The 18,474-nt window shown below is 45.8% G+C and overlaps 1 protein-coding gene across 1 annotated transcript in view; it reads right to left on the bottom strand.

The window, feature by feature from the left end:
• Positions 1-18,474, bottom strand: part of PTDSS2 (phosphatidylserine synthase 2) — a 1,400,831-nt gene that overhangs the window by 754,279 nt on the left and 628,078 nt on the right. The window contains exon 8 of the mRNA XM_044059082.1: positions 16,029-16,079. Within this exon, the coding sequence (XP_043915017.1) occupies positions 16,029-16,079 (51 nt within the window). The remainder of the gene's footprint in view (positions 1-16,028; positions 16,080-18,474) is intronic.

Raw genomic sequence — 18,474 nt, 5'->3', positions numbered from 1 at the left:
ATCTCATAATATAAATTTCTCAACTCGTCTTCACATACTACATAGAAAGCATCCAAAATGGGATAGTTATTAGGAATAAAAGTGCTCTTTTTCTTAAACTTATTCATCATATCATTTTGTGAATTCTTAAATAACAGTTTCAGACATACATTTCTAACGAATGTCTTTAAGTCTGTTAGTGCCTCCACTACTGAGTCAGAGCTACAGGGTATCAACTGCAGTCCTTTATTTAGCAGGCTCTGCATTGCAGTAGTCAGAGGAAAATTGAATAAGTTCAAAATTGAGTCATGTAGCTTACCAGTTATCTGCGTTCCTGCTTGCTGTTGGGAAGCGGACTGTCGTTCTTTCTTTTGCCCCCTGCATAAGGATTGTTTCTTTGCTGAGAACGCCCTCTCGATTGCGAGCGTTTGCTGAGTTCTACCTTTTCCGGTAGTTTTACCAATATAGGCTGAGGCAGTTTTAAAAAAATATCAGCTTGCTTCACTTTTGATATTGGCATCGTTTTACTCTTTTCCCCTTGTATGTTAGCTGTGAGCATAGAGCTGTGGTGAGACCAAAGGGGAGGGCCCTGAACTGATAATGACTGGCCCCCAGCCGTAAGAGGAGAAACCTGCGGGAGTACCTGTTCATTTTGATGTGATAGTACGCATCCCGGAAGTCGATTGAGCACATCCACTCTTTTTCCTGCAGGTAGGGCAGGATGGACTGAAGGGTGACCATCCAGTATTTTTCTTTGGCTACAGACAGGTTCAAGGTGGAAAGATTCAGAATGGGTCTTAGGTCCCTCATCTTTTTTGGCACTAAAAAAAACCTGGAATAAATGCCCGATCCAGATTGGTCAGGGGTACAGTTTGGATGGCTTGTTTTCTTAGCAGCTTGTCTATTTCCATGGCTGCTACCTCTCTGAGTGGGTAGAACATCTGGAAGGTGTTTTGGTGGGAGAGGTGGCTCTATGAATGAGATGCAATAACCTCTAGATATGATTTGCAACACCCAACAGTCTGTTGCTACAGACTCCCATTCTGTTGCCTCCAGAAACGAGCAGTCGGCCAGTCCCTCAGGGCTGCTGTGTGGGCCTATCAGAGAACGGTTCTTGAGATCCTAAATTTCTTGGACCCCCTCTCCCTCTGGGCCAGCGTCTATCATGACCCCCTCTGCCACTGCGGGAAGATGAGTCCTGAGTGTCCCTGGAGAACTTCTTTGCTCCTCACTGATGCCTGGAGATGGATCTTTGAGGGGGTGAGAAGTGGATCCCAACGGCAGACAGCGTCTTCCCATCCTTCGAACTCTGGACCAGTGTTTCATGCATGGACTTCCCAAACAGGGAAGAACCACCATAGGGGGCATTAGCAAAGGATACCATGAAGGGTTCAGAAAATTGACACAGCTGGAGCCAAGCATGACGCCTCATGGCAATGCCAGACCCAGCCGCCCTAGAGGCCCCCTCCATGGCATGGGAAAGGAGGTGCATGGACGTATTGGCTACTGCCTTAAGAGTGGCCATTCGTGCACAGAACGTCTTCTTGCCCTCTGCCAACATGGACTCCCGGGGTGACTCAGTAACTTTATTGACTAAGTCAAGCTGCAGTTGGATGACGTGCCATATAGTTCAGTGCCCTTATGGTAAAGGTTGCTGAAGCATACATCTGCTTCCCCAAACGATCCATAGTCCATGACTCTTGTTCAGGTGGATGGACCGTAGAGCTCTCCTGTGCGAGCACTTTCTTTGTGGTGGCTGCCACCATCATGGCATCTACTGGGGACCCCCAACTTCAACTAGTCCTGTCTGGAGGAGGGCTGAGAATCTTATCTGGACGCTTGGGAATAGGTTCTACAGTGTCCGGTTCCTTCCATGCCCAACATGTCATCCGGTCCACAAGTGGGTCCGCGGAAGTGGACACCCAGGAGGTAGATGGGCCCGTGTCGAATGCCTCCAGGAACAACTATTCATCCGGGGTTGGTTTTTGGGTGGAACCCCCCCCCCCCTTTAGCGAAGGAGTTCCATGATGTCCCCAAAGGAGACATCTTCGGGGGGGTGACCTGGGGAACCTTCCCCTTTCTCTAGGTCAGTGTCATCCACGAGGGACTCTGGAGAGGAGTCTAGGTGCCTCCTTTTGCATGTCCGCTTGCGAGGAGCCTCCTCAGTTGGACTCTCTGTGGGGGACTCGCAAGCTTCTTGCTGCTCTCCAATGGGAGTTCCCTATGGCACAGCAAGCATGGGCTGTCCCTGAAAGAACAGGAATGTCAGAGCCGAACCCAGAGCCAAGGGAGTCAGGGCGGAGTCCAAAGAAGAGATGGTCAGGGGTCTCGAAGCACTCGAGAGGCCCCTCTCCACCACATCAAAAGCTGAGGGGGAGTGCACTTCCTGGGAAATAAGCAAGACAGCCGCTCCCCACGGATCCGATGGGGAAGTCAGAGCCAAGATTGCCGGTGCATAGATGGATACTGCACTCTGAAAGGCTTGGAGCCGACAGTGCCCCCCTCGGACCAGACGCCCAGACTATGGCTCCGAGAGCTTGGATCTGACATGCTCAAGGTAATGGCCGGTGCTGAAGTTACAAGGTACCATTGGCGCAGACCCCCCCCCAACCCAGAGGGTCCACGGATCCATAGACTGAAAAACAGAGGGACTTTTTTTTTTTAATCCAACAAACTAACATGGTATGGGGAGGTGGAAAAGGATAGGAATAAATTTAGCCTAAACTACCACAAAAATAGTCACTTACCAAAATACAGCCTGGAGCTCTGAGACCACGATGTGTAGCTTTTCAGCAGCAAACAGATCGGAGGTAAGGAAGGAGACAGGGGAGCATTATGGATAAGGGGTGGAGCGTGGAGCTCGGATAAGAGGCTAGTGATGCAGCCAATCAATTTTGATCCGAATACACACAGGTTGGAGACCAAATGAAGTCAACTACTTCAGATCCTATTTTAAAAAGATGACAATTAACTTTGAAATAACATCTTGTGCAGATGGGTCTTAGTTAAATGTTTTACTTATTTTATGGTTATACTGACTTTCCGTAACAGTTTAACTGTATATTTGTCTTTAAACTGAAGTTCTTAATACAACTGTATCATATGATTAGTTTTATGGTTTGAACTTACTACTTAAATGAAGGCATTCAATCTCTTTTTTTTTACACACTGATGAAGGGTCGATCCCAAAAACTTTGTAATTTTTTTCCTGTTTGGAATAAATGCTGCATTTTACCTCAATGTTTCCAGGCTTTGGATTTTTTCACTACTGGATTGCATTTTGTATCCTGCCTGGTTTACCTATGTGCTGTTCTTTCTTTGGCTTTTGATTTAATCCCATCAGGAACCACTGTGTCAAAACATTTGTGGAGGTGTTAATACAGTGCATTGCTGTACGCCACAGCATAGTTTTCAAGGTCTACTGAAGAGTCATGAGCTTGGAAGTCATTAATAGCATCCCTTAGTAGGGTATAGTTGGCTTTGGTGAAGTTTTTCAGTCTGGTTTCTTCTTTGGGGGGTTCTGGAACTGTATTTACCCCAAAGGTTACTGATTTGTGGTTGGATTTAACCAGTGTTGGCCCAACATTAGAGATATTACACTTGTCACTCATATTCGTGTGGATCAGGTCTAGGATATTTGTGCCCCTAGTGGTGTGCTTCACTATTTGTTCCTAGGCAATTGAATTTACAAAGTCCAGGCATCACTGTGCGAGCAAGTTAGAGCTTTTGTAAGTTTCCTAATTAGTGGAGGAATAACTGAAGACACCCATAACTAGGGCATTAATTTTTACTTGGATTTAGGTAAGCTATATGTGCCTCCTGGTTAATGGAAGGGGACCTGTAACTGAGAATGACATGGAGAGGGGGTCTTTCCCACTGTAATTTGGGCTTGGAGTAACTCCATTTCATTACCCTGTCTAACCAGTCTAGAGGCGTAAGTATCTTTAATCAATATAGTTACTCCACCACCTTTGGTTCTCGCACCTTCAGTTTGCAGTCTGAAAGTGTGGAAGGCATTATAACCTTCCAAGGCTAGGGTACTTTCTGTGGCCTTGAACCAGGTCTCTAACTGCACAGATGTCTACATTTTTCAGGGAGAGGAGTGCTTCTAGAGTGTGCAGTTTCTGATTTAGACTCCTAGCATTTAGCAGCATAACCCTTAATTTGTTTTTTGTACATTAACGTTGGAAGTTTTGGTGTTGTGATCCTGCCCAAAAAAGGCACTATGGGGGAGGCAAGAGCCTTTGCCAGCAATCGAAAACCTAGAGGTGCTAGGTAAAGACTTCAACTCATCAGCAAAAAGTTTTGGTTATGTTCCCAAGCATATCTTCAACACCGTGGCAGTAGTAGTGATCCTAGACACGATATCTGCACAATCATACACTCTTCAAAGCATATCTGGGTATCTAGGACAGGGTAGAATCAGCTTGGTACAAAAGAGCTTTCTTCTGTAGGAAAAGTGGAAGCCAATTCCCTCAAACTGTCCATATGACAAAGCATAAACCTAAACACATATGCTTGTTAACTCAAAATTCTGAAGGGTAAAGTAAAAAAAAAAAACATTCTCTTACTTGTGCTGTCCATCATCTTAACTTCTTTCTTACCAGGAGAAGGATTTGTGTTATGGACCACCCTTGCTGCCAGCACGAGAAGCAGCAGAATTACTGCTGGATCAAATCTAAGGTGAGAAAAAAAATTAGTAGCCTGAGGTACCTTATACAGTTTATCTGATTTTTTTACGGACTGATGGCTGGGTATCAGGATGATTACAGGCAGCATCCTCCAGGGTTGGAAATATAGGAGGGAATAGCAAAAGAATAAGGTATATCCATTTGTAATGTAATACAGTATCTCTTCACTTCAGGGGAACATCTATTTGTTCACATGCAAATAGCTGATTCATCCTGACTACGGTCTAATTAATAGAATTACTACTAAGCCTCATAATCAGAGAGCTGGGCTTGGAAATTAGTAGGAGACGCTGACGTATCTCTGTCAAAGTCAGTTTCCTGTTTCCTCAGGAAATCCAAATGGTCACAGTCTGTTTAAGACAGGATTGCCCAACTTGCCCTCTTGGAAGGAGCCAAAGCTCTGATTTGCTTGACTAAATTTTTGTTTTGTCCAAACAGAATCTAACTATGTTTATCCAGGGAATGGAAGAGACATTCACCTTTGTTTCGTGGGTTAGGAAAAAGGCAAGCAAATGGATGCTGTTGATGAGGGTCAGCTCATTAACTACTTTTTGGATAAAACAGGAGTTAGCTCTTAAGGAGACCATTTCTTTATATAAGATGAGGAAGGGAAGAAAGGTCATAAGGACTTGAATCTCTGCAACTCTCAGCAGAGATGAAAGCAACCAGCAGAACCATTTTCCAGGTACAGAATTTTAATGAGGCAGTGTCTGCTGGTTCAAAAGGTAGTAAAGTAAGTTTTTCCAGGAGAAAATTCAGATCCGTGTGGGGTGTGTGTGTGTGTGTGTGTGTGTGTGTGTGTGTGTGTGTGTGTGTGTGTGTTAGATGCAGGCAGACAAAAACAGCAGACAGATGTGCCTTAAGACATTAATAGGCTACTCTGCCTAAGTAATTCATACAAGTAAGGCAATATAAGAGGAATCTCCACTCAGAACGGGTTCTTCTTTCTGAGACAATGGAAAATATTTTCCACCTGAAAATACAAAATGTTCTAGCTGTATATCTGGTCTCCTGGAGCATGGACTCCTGGAGCATGGTCTCTGAAAAACGATGTCCGAAAGGGATTAAAAATCTGTCACCCAAAGAGTCAAGTTGACAGCCTTACAAGCTGGGAAGTATCAGAGAACCCTCTTACTGTGTAAACCCACTTTGTGGGGTAACTGGAAGTGATGGTCCCTGGCCAAGTTGAGAAGGGGGAACCTATGCTGCGTGGGCCAAAAGCGAGTCAATTTTAGTTTGTCCTTCAGGATGACCTTTAGGATTAGAGGAAGGGGGAGAAAGCATAAAGGAACTTTTCTCCCCAATAGAAGGACATAGTGTCCTTTCTCCAGGCCTGAAGACCAAAGGTCATACAGCAAAAGACCTTGAGCTGTCTGTTCCAAAAGGAGGCAAACTTTTAGTTATGTACTCACCATAACTTCAGATGTTTGGGATCCATCTCGCCTACATTCTGACTGATGGGTTCGGAGCCGATCCCTCGGCTCCGACTCGGCACGCTTATGCCAAAGAGCAAAGTCTCTTATTGGCTGAGCTTATTATATCCCAGGATGCACCACTACCAGTCCCCCAGATCTAGTTTGTCCGCATACATGCACACATGCACGCACTGATTATATAACATCGTCAGGTGAAACAAGATAAAAACAGTAGAACTCAAACCGTTCAATCTCTTCTGATCCCCAAGGCAGGGGGAAGGAGGGTGGGTATTAGGAATGTAGGCGAGATGGATCCCAAACATCTGAAGTTATGGTGAGTACATAACTAAAAGATGTTATGTGATCCTATCTCGCCTACATTCTGACTGATGGGACAGCGTCCCTAGCACCTGAATCCTGGGTGGCTCACTGGAAAACACTCCTGAGTACCGTGGAACCAAATGATGCTCGCCCTTTAGATGCCACATCCAATTTATAGTGGGAAATGAAAGTGTGCGGATTGGACCAAGTAGCCGCAGCACAAATCTCCGAGATAGCGAGCTTGGAATGAAAAGCTATAGAAGTCGCCATAGCTCTGGTAGAGTGAGCTTTGATAGATGTTGTAAGTTGCTTATTCAAGAAGAATAAGCCTGAGTTATACAATCTCTAATCCATTTGGAGATAGTAGCTTTTGTGATGGTTTTACCCAATTTATTGTCTGAGAAGGACACAAACAACTGGTCTGACTTACGAATTTGCTGAGTCCTGTCTAAATAGAAGCGCAATTGCCTGTGAACATCCAATTTATGGAGAGTGTATTCTGCTTCATTGGAGAATTTTGGGAAGAAAACTGGTAGCTCTAGAGATTGTTGGAGACAGAGATTAGAACAGACCTTTGGGACAAAGGATGGATTAGGCCTAAGTGATACTCTATCCTTGTGAAAAATCAAGTACGGTGGTTTGATAGACAGGGCTTGAAGCTCTGAAACTCTTCTTGCAGAAGTAATTGCAACTAAGAAGGCAGTTTTCCAAGACAGATATTTTAACTCACATGTAGCAGCCGGTTCGAAGGGGAAGATGTTAGTGCACGAAGCACCAAATCAAGATCCCACGGGCGCAGGATGAAAAACTGGGGTCTTAACAGGCCCGCACCTTTAATGAAAGTTTTGCATAGTCTGCTGCTCATCAATGGAGGATCCATGGATTCGTGGAATTTAGAGATAGCCGCTAGTTGGACTTTAATAGTAGAGACAGAAAATCCTTGATTAAACAGGGATGTTAAGAATTTCAAAACCTCTGGGATTGGAGCAGTGATAGGGTCTAAGCCCCTGAGTTGAGCCCAGATAGCAAACCTCTTCCACTTACTGAGGTACAATTTCTTAGTGGTGGGTTTGTGGGCGAAGATAAAATGTGAATAACTTCCGGGTCTAATGTGTGACTTCTGACTAAAGTCGGAAGTGGAGGAGCCAAGCTGTCAACTTCAAGGAGTGAAGGGACTGATGCTGTCGTCCCGACTGATGAATTAGCAGATCCGGAGTTAGATCTAAAGTCCAAGGATCGTCCACCGCATGTTTCTTCAGGTAGGAAACCATACCTGACGAGGCCAGTATGGAGCAATCAGTATCATTGTGGACCCCAATTGAGAAGCTTTTTGAATGACTTTGGAGAGAAGTGGAATCGGAGGAAAGGCATAAAGTAGCCCTGTTGGCCAAGGTTGTGCTAGAGCATCCATAGCTGCTTCCCCCTGATGTGGAGTCAAGGAGAAGAACCTTTTGCACTTTGTGTTTAGTGGTGTTGCAAATAGGTCGCAGCACGGCGTCCCCCATCTCCTGAAAACCTGAGCTGCTACTGTTTCGTTTAGGGGCCACTCGTGAGGAGAGAGAATTGTTCTGCTTAATCTGTCTGCCAATATATTTGATTTCCCCGGAATGTGGGTCGCTACCAAGAAACGGCTGGTAGCTACAGCCCATTCCCACACCCTCATGGCCTCTCTGCAAAGGGGGTAAGATCTGGTCCCTCCTTGTTTGTTTAGATACCAGACCACCGACATGTTGTCTGTGTGGATGGCGATTATGCCCTGAGGGAGAAACTTGTGTAAGGCCTGTAGGGACAGAAGTACAGCCCTCATCTCCAATACATTGATGTGGAGAAAAGTTTTGTCTGGAAGCCAGGAGCCCTGAACTAACCTGCCCAGACAATGCCCCCCCCACCCTGTCTGGGAGGCATCTGTCGTCAGGGTGACCACTGGAGAGGGAATAACAAAAGGACTTCCTTGACTTAGATTGGATGTCTGAAGCCACCAGCGAAGGTCCCGTTTGCATGTTTCTGTAATCATAATGGGGTGATTGAGGGGAAGGTCCTGAAAGGACCATTGAGTCGACAATAGCCACTGAAGAATCCTCATGTGCAATCTTGCCAGAGGAACTAGAAGAACCGTGGCAGACATCGAACCTAAAACTTGTAGGACCATCCTGGCTGGGGCCTTGGATCTTGAAATCAGGGCTTGAACTTGGCCTTGTAAAGTTTGGATCCTTTCGGTAGGAAGAAAAACGCGCATCAATTTTGAGTCTATCTCTGCTCCTATGAACCTTATGCGCTGAGAGGGCAGCAAGACAGACTTTGACCAATTGAATGTAATTCCCAGGGTAGCACCCAGCCAGATGGTGGCTTTGAGGTTGTCCATTAGTAGATGCCTGGTGGTGGCAGTCAGGAGCCAGTCGTCCAGATAGGGAAACACTTGGAATCCAAGACTCCTCAGGTGAGCAGTCACTACTGCCAGACACTTGGTGAACACCCTGGGGGCTGTGGTGAGACCAAAGGGCAGTGCACAAAATTGGAAATGACTGTCTCCCAGGCTGAAGCGCAGATACCTCCTGGACGCCTGATGTATCGGTATGTGATAATAGGCGTCCTTGAGGTCTATGGAGCACATCCAAACATCCTTCTCCAACAATGGGAGAATGGATTGTAACGTGACCATTCGAATTTGGATTTCGTGACGGATTGGTTTAGTCTGCTGAGATCCAATATTGGTCTCAGGTCCCCTGTCTTTTTTGGCACTAAAAAGAACCTAGAGTAATTTCCGGATCCGATCTGGTCTGTGGGGACCGGTTGGATGACTCCTTTTCTAGCAGCTTTAAAGCTTCTGCGGCTGCAATTTCCCTTTGACTGGGTGGTGGGTCCGGGATTTTTTTGGACGGTGGGGGTGAGTGTGTGAAGGGGATGGTGTAACCTCCGGCAATGATCCGAAGCACCCATCTGTCCTGAGTGATTGACTCCCAGGCTTTTAGGTGCTTGGCAAGCGGCACCCGACTGGCTCGAGCAGCACAGCCGGGCAATCCCTCATGAGGTGTGGGAGGCTGAAGAGCCACGAAAGGACTCGCGGTCTCCAGAATTGCGGGGCCCTCTGCCGCCTCTGGGACGGCGTCTCCCAGAAAAATTTCCCCGTCCTCTGCCTCTGGAAGGGGAATCTTCCTGCTGTTGAGGAAAAAACTTACGTGATTTACGGAACCACATCTTCCCTCCTCCTTTAGCCTTGGGATAAGGCTGAAAGGGAGTGGAATAACGGGCACCTACGGCAGATAAAGTTTTTCCCTCTTGCTCACAGCGGGTAAGAGTGTCTTTAACCTTAGGTCCAAACAAAGAGGACCCATCAAAGGGAGCGTCGGCGAAGGAAGACTTGAAGGCCTCCACAAAATGACACAAACGGAGCCAGGCTTGTCTCCGTAGAGCCACACCTGTGCCTGCCGCTCTACCCGCCCCTTCGGCCGCATATGAAATGAGCCTCATGGACGAGTTAGAAATTGAAGTAAGGATAGCCAACTGAGAGCTAACCGACTGGGCTAGCTGCTCAGGTAGGTTACCCGAGAGGAATCTGACAGCTCCTTGACCAGATCCCTCTGTAGCCTGGTAAAATGTGCCAAATAATTCAGGGACCTTAAAGTAAAGGCCGCTGAAGTCAGGGTGCGCTTCCCGTACCGGTCCATGCTCCTAGACTCCTTATTAGGAGGATGGACGGACGTTGAAGCCTCTGCCACGTCCTGTTGTGTAGCAGATGCCACCACCATGGCATCTACAGCCACGCCTTTAGTGAGGAACTCCTTCTCGGGTGGGGCAGACAAAAATTTGTTAGGACGAGAAGGCACTGGTTCCACGGTATCTGGATGTTCCCACGCCCTCCGACAAACTAAATCCAGGAGCTCGTCAAAGGGCGGAGACACCCAGGAAGCGGAGGGCTGAGCCCCGAAGGCCTTGAGGAGCACTGACTCATCAGCAGAGGGGGGTTTGGATATCCAGCCGCCTCGTTGTTTGAGGATCTCTAAGATGTCTGCAAATGAGACATCATCCGAGGACGACTTCGGGGACCCCTCCGCATCATCAAGATCAGTGTCCGATGTAATAGACTCGGGGGAGTCCACGTGCTTCCTCTTGCACGATCTCTTCCTTGGGGGTTCCTCTGAAGACAACTCCGAAGAACCCTCAGGAGGAGGGGAACCCCCAATGGGGGTAACCTCAGGCCCAGGGGCTCCGCTGCCTAAGGACAGGGGAACTGCCAAAGACCCAGTCTCCACGCCCAAGGAAGGTGCCGGTAAAGCCGGAGAGATGGCCGAAGAAGACTTGGCCAAGGCACTCCTCATAGCTCTGAAAGCCGGACCCCCAGAATCCTGGGAGTGTCCGGTCCCCGGAGCCATGATAGCAGACGGAAGTCCCGCAGCCGAAGCACCGAGAGGGAGGCTCGGAACCGATAGCATAGGTCCCGAAACATCACCCCCAGGTCCAGCCGAAGAAGTCCGTGTACCAAACTCGGACCCGAAGGCCGGGGTTTGAGTAAGGGTTGGAGCCGACCCTAAGATCTCCACCGGCTCCAACAGCACCTGCTCCGACGGAGCCGAAGCGGTCGGAGGAGAAATAGCAATGACATGGGCATGGGCCATCGGCTCCGAAGCCAACTGGGTCGGAGCTGAAACAAATTTTTGAAAGACTGGGGACTGGAACAGTCTTTGGAGCACCCTGTCTATGTCCGAATCCGACATCCTTGATGACCTAGAGGATACTGAACGGGTTCGAGATGGCCTCTCCAACGGCCCCAAAGGGCTAGGGGACCGGCTCCAAGGCGACTCGATGACTATCGGCGCCGAAGGAATACCCACACTAGTTTCCATCGGTGCCGAGGAGGACTTCGGCGACGAGGAGGAAGTGTCTGAGCGGGCAACCTTTGTCGGCTCCGAGACCAGTGGAGCCGACGAAGGTGACCCGCCTCTCGATGCCCCAGCCATCGGCTCCGAAGTCAGAGGAGTCGAGACTGGTGGCATCGAGGCAGACCGTTCCGCCCTTGGCTCCGAAGTCCTTGGAGCCGAAGGAGAAGCCTGCCTATGTCTTTTGGCGGTCGGATCCGACGGACTGGTCGGAGCCGACGCCCTTTTCTTTTTAGCTGGAGAAGGAGAGGATGCTAAAGCTTCTTCAAAGGAGGGTTTTATTAAGCCTTTAAGAATGAGTTTATTTTTCCTCTCCTGGAGGACCCTCGAGGAAAAAGCGTGACACACACTGCATGACTCTTGTAAATGTTTGGCGCCCAAACAATAAACACAGAGAGAGTGATCATCTGTGATTGACATCTTAAAATTACATTTGGTGCATTTTTTAAAGCCCGAAGGCCTAGGATTCTGAGACATTATAACAATAATGCAGTAATTCTCTGACAGAAAAAACAACACTATTCTGACTTGACTTTCTGATTTAACTGACACTACAAAAATCAGTTTACAGCTGCCGATTAAGGTAAACAATCCGGTAACAACAACAATTAACTCAAGGGGATCTTAAACCCCTAAGGTTTGAGAGGGGTTGACTGACCGGGAAAGGCCCTACAGATGAAGGAGGCCTGAAATCAGAACCAACGCCCAATCACACTACAAAGTTTTTCACTAAAAACTCCAATCACACACAAAAGGACAGAGTAGCCGTTAAAACAGCTTTTTATGATAGGAACAGCAAATTTCTGACAGAAAAAAGTTAGTTAAATACTACTCAGCTCAGCCAGCTCGACACCACGTCTTCGCTAGTTAGCGGCAAACGAGATCTGGGGGACTGGTAGTGGTGCATCCTGGGATATAATAAGCTCAGCCAATAAGAGACTTCGCTCTTTGGCATAAGCGTGCCGAGTCGGAGCCGAGGGATCGGCTCCGAACCCATCAGTCAGAATGTAGGCGAGATAGGATCACATAACATCAGATCTATTTAAGGAATACCCAATTTGTGGCCTATGTCCAGGAAGACCCTCCCTAGTCAACATCCATTCATGAGGGTCTTCCTTGAACTCTGCTTAGTAAATCTGTGAGAATGTTGTCCAATGATGGAAAGTAAACCGCTTGTAGGGACAGATTTGCTTTTAATGCGTGGTCCCATGCCATCATAGCTAGCCTGCATAGCTAGTAGGACATGGTCCTCCCAAGTTTGATGAATCCCATAACCGTTGCATTGTCTGTGAAAATCCTGAAGGTGCCCTGAGTTCCAGAAGATTAAGGACACCTGAAGGGCTTGAATGAGGGCCTTAATTTTCTTTATACTGATGTTCCCTTATCTGCTTGGTGGACCACTGGCCTTGAACTCTTGTGCAATCTTTTCACAGACCCCAAGCCAGATCTAGTGCATCTATGTGCAGAAAAAAGTATTTCTTTGTTTTTTGAGCATTCACTAATATGACTGTTTACTTTAATCGCTGTTTAGATAGGCTTTCCTAAGAGTGTTTGCTATTTCAGGAGACACTCAGGATGAGGTAGGACTGCAAGGGCAGAGATGGAAGAATTCCCCTTAAGCAGGGGAATTTGCTCCAAGACATCTTGTAGCCATGCTGGATGATGGGTAAACTTGTGAAGCATAAAAAAAGTACAGTTTTGTACCTACCATAAATGTAGATGTCCGATGGATTTCTGTAGCCGACTCGGCCGGGGCCTCGCTGGCCACGGTTGTCGGAGGTATGATTTCGGCGGAAGGTAGAACCGAGGCCTCGGTTTCGGCCGAAACCGAGGCACTCGCGGTAGGCCTAACCGTGGTTTCAGCCGAAACCGCGGGCCGCAAGAGTCGGTCCTTTTCCTTGCGTTTTTTTGGCTAAATGCGTAGTCGGAGTCTCCGACGGCATTTTATATGCAAAAGTGGATCCAAAAAACTCTTCTGCAAACTCCGACCGACGTCTAAGAGTCCGTCGGTTGAAGGAGGCACAGGCTAAACAAGCTGATACGTCGTGGTCTGGGCCTAAGCAAGGAAGGCAGTAGGAATGGAAATCCTTATGAGGTATTTGTTTCCCACAAATTAAACAATTATTTACTTTGTCTGACATTGGCTGAGGCAAGAAAGAGTCCCCAACGGGGTACTTAGCTTTTTAGAAGTCTTCGGTAGCTGAATCTCTGGATCTGACCGACCGGCACTTGCGAACAGCTTCTGCTTCGGGCACCGCGCGGCAAGAAAGACTGATGAAAATGGCATCGGCTGATGCCTTTATACCCCAGCAGCTATGACGTCGGGGAAGATGCCACATCAGCCGAGGCCAGACCCAGACTTTGGAATCCGGCCAACCGAAGGGCTGCCTGAGGCAGGACAACCCATATGTTATGACTGCAGATGCATCCTTGAAGGACATCATTGCTTTATGCTTGGAATCCTCTCAGTCAGTTTTGTTTATTTCCCTTGGAATGGACAAAAAGTATTTGGTCATACAAGTTTGATAATTAAAGGCCCTAAAGGTCAAGGTGTCAGAAGTGTAGACCTTTTTACCATATCAATCCAAGACCCTACTATCTCTGCCAGAGGACAACACATTAGCTGCAGGTAAAACTTGGTGGGCTTATCAGCGGAGATAAAAAAAAAAAAATTGAAGGATCTGCTATATGACTTTTGTAGGGAAACTTCATGTCATCAGGAACTTTATATAAAACCTGTCAGATTTTTTGGGATCTAGTGGCAAGGAATCTGGGGAAGTGGTGGATACAAAGACTTCCAGGAAAGCTTCTAAGACAAGGGAAATGGGGGTGGGTTTTGTGGCCCCTAATTCAAGCTACCATAATACTATACATTTTGTACATCAGTGCCTTGTCTGGATTCTCATTCAACATGCTGCATCATACTAGTAATGGTCTTATGAAAGAAAATCTGCTCTATAGGGGTTGTCAGGGTTCAAAGTGCATTCATCATCACAAGCAAGTTGACCAGGAGAATGAATTTATGATGAGTAAAGCAAGGAATCCTTATCTGAATTACATTCTTCCTCCTCCACAGACAAAAGATTCATGTCTCCTCGGGAGGGGGGCTCTTGTGAAAGAGTGGAAAGAAAGGAAGGGGGTTTCAAAGACAAAATGGCTTTGTATAGGCCATGTGAAAATGCAAGCCATCCCTTTTCCCTGAGTTGTCTGAGTAACAGAAACATGCTTGCCTTTTTTTTTTCTTTTCTTTCACATAGGCATGACATCCACCCTATGAAAACATGGCGGCTCAGAACCTGATGGACCTAAATTAAACTGCAAAATACCTCTTCTTTAACCAGGATTTGAGGTACACCCTCTGGTCCCTTTAAGATCATCACTCTAGCTTATCCCTTCTCTACCATTATAGTAGACACAGTCTTATCTCAGACTTGCAAGAAGCAGACACCATACCAACTCCCGCAGGGTCATGGCAACAGGCATCTGAGAAGGAGTCGGATAAGAACATCCAAATCAGACTGGGCAGCAGAAGATTCAGGCCTAGATTTCTTGATCTTTTTGAGTGCAAGAGGGATGTCTGAGGCTGAGGACTCTAACATTTTGATTTGCACAAGGCTCTTCAGACATTGGGTCTCTAAGTATAAAGAGGAAAGTCTGGAATGAAGGGTTTTTGGGATGAATGACTGGCAGATTTTTAACTTCTATAATCATACTCAGCCCCTAAGCAAAACCGACATTGGGAGTGGAGGTCTTTATTAGTGATCTGTGTACCACAGTCACACTTCCCTCTCAACGCGCATTAACAAATTTTTTTTTTTTTTTTAAATACAAAAGAAAAAATAAGATCCCCCAATGGGGCGATCATCTAGATAAATGTAGACAATGGTAGCAGCAGTGACAACATGGTATAGAGACTGACAGGAGTGAAGTTCCTGCTTTTAGACTAGTGGCAAGATAAGTCTATGGATCTTAGGTCTATATGGCTGCTTATGTATGCACTCATATGTCCTACTGCTATCAATTCAGCTCATCTGCTCTCTTAACAGGTGAAATCCCAAAATCAGGCCACCCATCCAGAAAGGCATTAGGCTCTTTTTTTAGCTCTAAGCCTTCCCTGACATCTAATATACATAAGCAGAGAAGTGAGGGCCTGCAATGCCCTCCGTTGTGGGCTGGGACACTCCCACTCATGCTCAATGAAAGGTACTCTGTAACAGTGACTTGGCAAAGTCAAAAGTACATCGCTGGCCTATTTGCTGCATGATATGCACCTCCTTCTCCAGTACAGACGGGCCCTGCAAGGGCCAAACTGCCTCCAATAAGGCTCTTAAGGGAAGACTCAACACCTATCTGTCCAGGGGCTCTTGCTGGTCCAGCAGCAGTGACGCCAGCACTGTGTGGAGGAAGTCTTGGGTTCGATCCCCAAATGACTGCTAATATTATCCTTCACTGCTATGACTTTAATAGTGCCTAAGTGGAAGGCTTTCCCTGTATTTGCATCTATTGCCTTATAATCTATCCTCCCAGGCTTAAGAGCTACCACTGGCACCCACTCCCATTCTCAACCACCTGTTACTGCCACAGCCTTCAGTGTGCAGATTTTGTGTCATCCTCTACATAAATAGAGGCATCAACCCTTTAACTCTAGACAACCTGGTATGAATCACTCTTGTTAAAATTAACCGTCTCTCAAAATGTTGGTTTCATACAGTAAAAAACAGTTCTGCAGACAAAATCATACTGCTTACCTTAATGAACCAGCCAATAAAATGAGCAGGCACGAACCCATCCAATTTGTCCTGAAACAAAGTCAAAAATAAAAAAGGTTACACACAGTTCTGCTTATAATGCACGACAACCTAAAAACAATGGAAAACAGAATACATCTGCTTAATAAGAAATTCTTACCTACTAGTCTCACCATTCAATAATTTTACATCAACTGACAACGACGAGAAGAATGCTGTGCGTATCCTATGCAGTTTGGAAATCCACTACACTATACAACTTTCTTAAGAAAGCTAGCACGTACTGCAGCAAAAAGCAGCAACATGAGCTGTCCCCCCTCAAGCTTCAACCTTGTTCAGTTGTTCTTCTGCACCATCTCCTCTACGTGACACCACAATGGAGATTAATACCTCACAATAACTTGCTTCCATCACATTCATTGACGGACTTTTTCTAGGATACACATTACTTTATCTTCATCCATCCTCATTCCCCTTCTACCGTAGACCCTTTCCCATTTTTTGTCAACCCTCTCTTTAGACCCTCCACTCTACCAGATACCACAGATGACAGCTCTCAGGCTCAGTCAGTAGAAGGAAGAACACTACATTTTTCACTAAAAAACCTTCTGCTTGTTTCCTACAAACACTCAATCTTCTTTTGGACAATCCAGTGCTATTAGGCTTTCATCAAATTCCAAAATTCATAAGCAAGAGAGTACATTCAAAAAGACTAGTTTGAATGATTAGAAGGTATACCTGTTCAATGTTCAAGGATCATAAATTACCTTAAGAGTAGATGTTTGAATGATCACTACTACAGTAGCCTTAGCTATATGTGTTACATCCTGAACAGTACATAACAGCCAGCCAGCTTCCAAAGCACTATCCATGGGTCCAGACTGCTGGAAATAAATGCAAAGCAAGGAGAAAAACAGAGCCTGGGCACTAAGCCTTTTAAAGTTTACATGCCAATTGAAAAAGGAAGGCTACAGTCCTGAAAGGGTCAATGCCAGGTAGCAAAAAATATCATTATCCTCATCTTGATAACAAAAACAAAAATAAGGGGGATAGAGGGAGGGTTTGGATCCTACAGATGTGATCATTCCAACATCTATTGTTATGGCAAGTTTACTTACACAGCAGTACTATGCTCATCGTTAGCAAAATGGGTAGATTAAGATAGCTTACTAGGTTTGGGAGAAAGGAGGATAAGGGTCCAGAAGCCCCAGGAAAATGGTCCAAGCAAAGCATGCTCTAGACATAGAAAAGGAATATTAGCTTGCAATGCTTTGTAAAGAGCGCCACTGATGAAGTCAACACCCTGGTAGAATAAGCCTTGAACCTGCCTGGAATTTACTTCTTATGGTGACAGTAACAAAAGGAGAGGCAACGAGACACAGAAAACTTTAAGAAACATCTGAAATCTGGATAAGTAGGAATGTGGTGATTTTTATCTTTTAAATCTAGCATCACCAGAAAACTCAAAAGGGGAATAAGGTGCTAACAAGTTGAGGTGGGATAACATTTTTAACTGGGGAGCAACCACAAACAAGATTCCAAAAGAAAAATGCAGAGCTGGTCTCCAAGAATCTTCTTTCTTTGGCAAAGAAATATTCTTGAATAAAGCTCTTCTCATAAATGAGGAGGAGAAACAATTTCTAATCCCCTGAGACAAAAGATACTTAACAGGATCGAAGAGAGGACTTTGGTCTGGCATGTGACAGGGAATTCCTACAAAAGGAGGAAGAGACTTCCCACTGTCTTCTGTAACCCTGACAGATTGCTTTCAGAACCCATCGGTCTGAATGTATTTGTTGCCAGAGAGAGATAAAAGGAGTTTCAGACTGTCTGGAAGGATTAAGGATTTGCCAGGATGGGAAGGGAGAGGGGAGACTTGAAATAGCCATTCAGATTTATTAGACTGTCCTTTGTTCTTGAGGATTCTTTTTTGGAATATTCCTGCCACTGGTTTTGTAATGTCTGCTTATAATCAACTTGCAGAGTTGATTTTGCTTAAGGAAGAAGGAGGGGTTGCACTAAATCCCTTGGCAAACTTGGAAAAGGAAGGATGAAAAATCTAAGACATTCCTTGAATCAGCTTACCTCCCTCATCACTTTTTAATGACCTCTGTAGCAGATTGTCCAAACACTAATTCTCTATCCAAGGGAGAGTTTAAATTTTCAATTTTGACATCCTTGGGAAGCTTTGGAGAATGTTAATCAAAACTTCTAATAACAGTTCCAAGGGCAGAAGTCATTAAGTGGCATCAGCAGAACAACATTTCAAACAGTGAGCAGCCACTTAAGACACAAAAACAACCAACTTGCCCAAGGCAGACATTTCCATATGAATGGAAACTGATACTAAAGTATTCCTCATATCCTCAAAATAGGCAATCATAAAATTTAACATTTGAGCTTGAATGCTGGCAGTTCTAAAAACAAGTGTTGCAGAAGAATAAGT

Source organism: Protopterus annectens, chromosome 17.part0 (assembly GCF_019279795.1).
Source record: "Protopterus annectens isolate FY-2018-M chromosome 17.part0, PAN1.0, whole genome shotgun sequence".
In the NCBI taxonomy this organism is placed as follows: Eukaryota; Metazoa; Chordata; order Ceratodontiformes; family Protopteridae; genus Protopterus; species Protopterus annectens.
The sequence above is the reverse complement of the archived record's forward strand: the minus strand, read 5'-3'. Positions and strand labels throughout refer to the sequence as shown.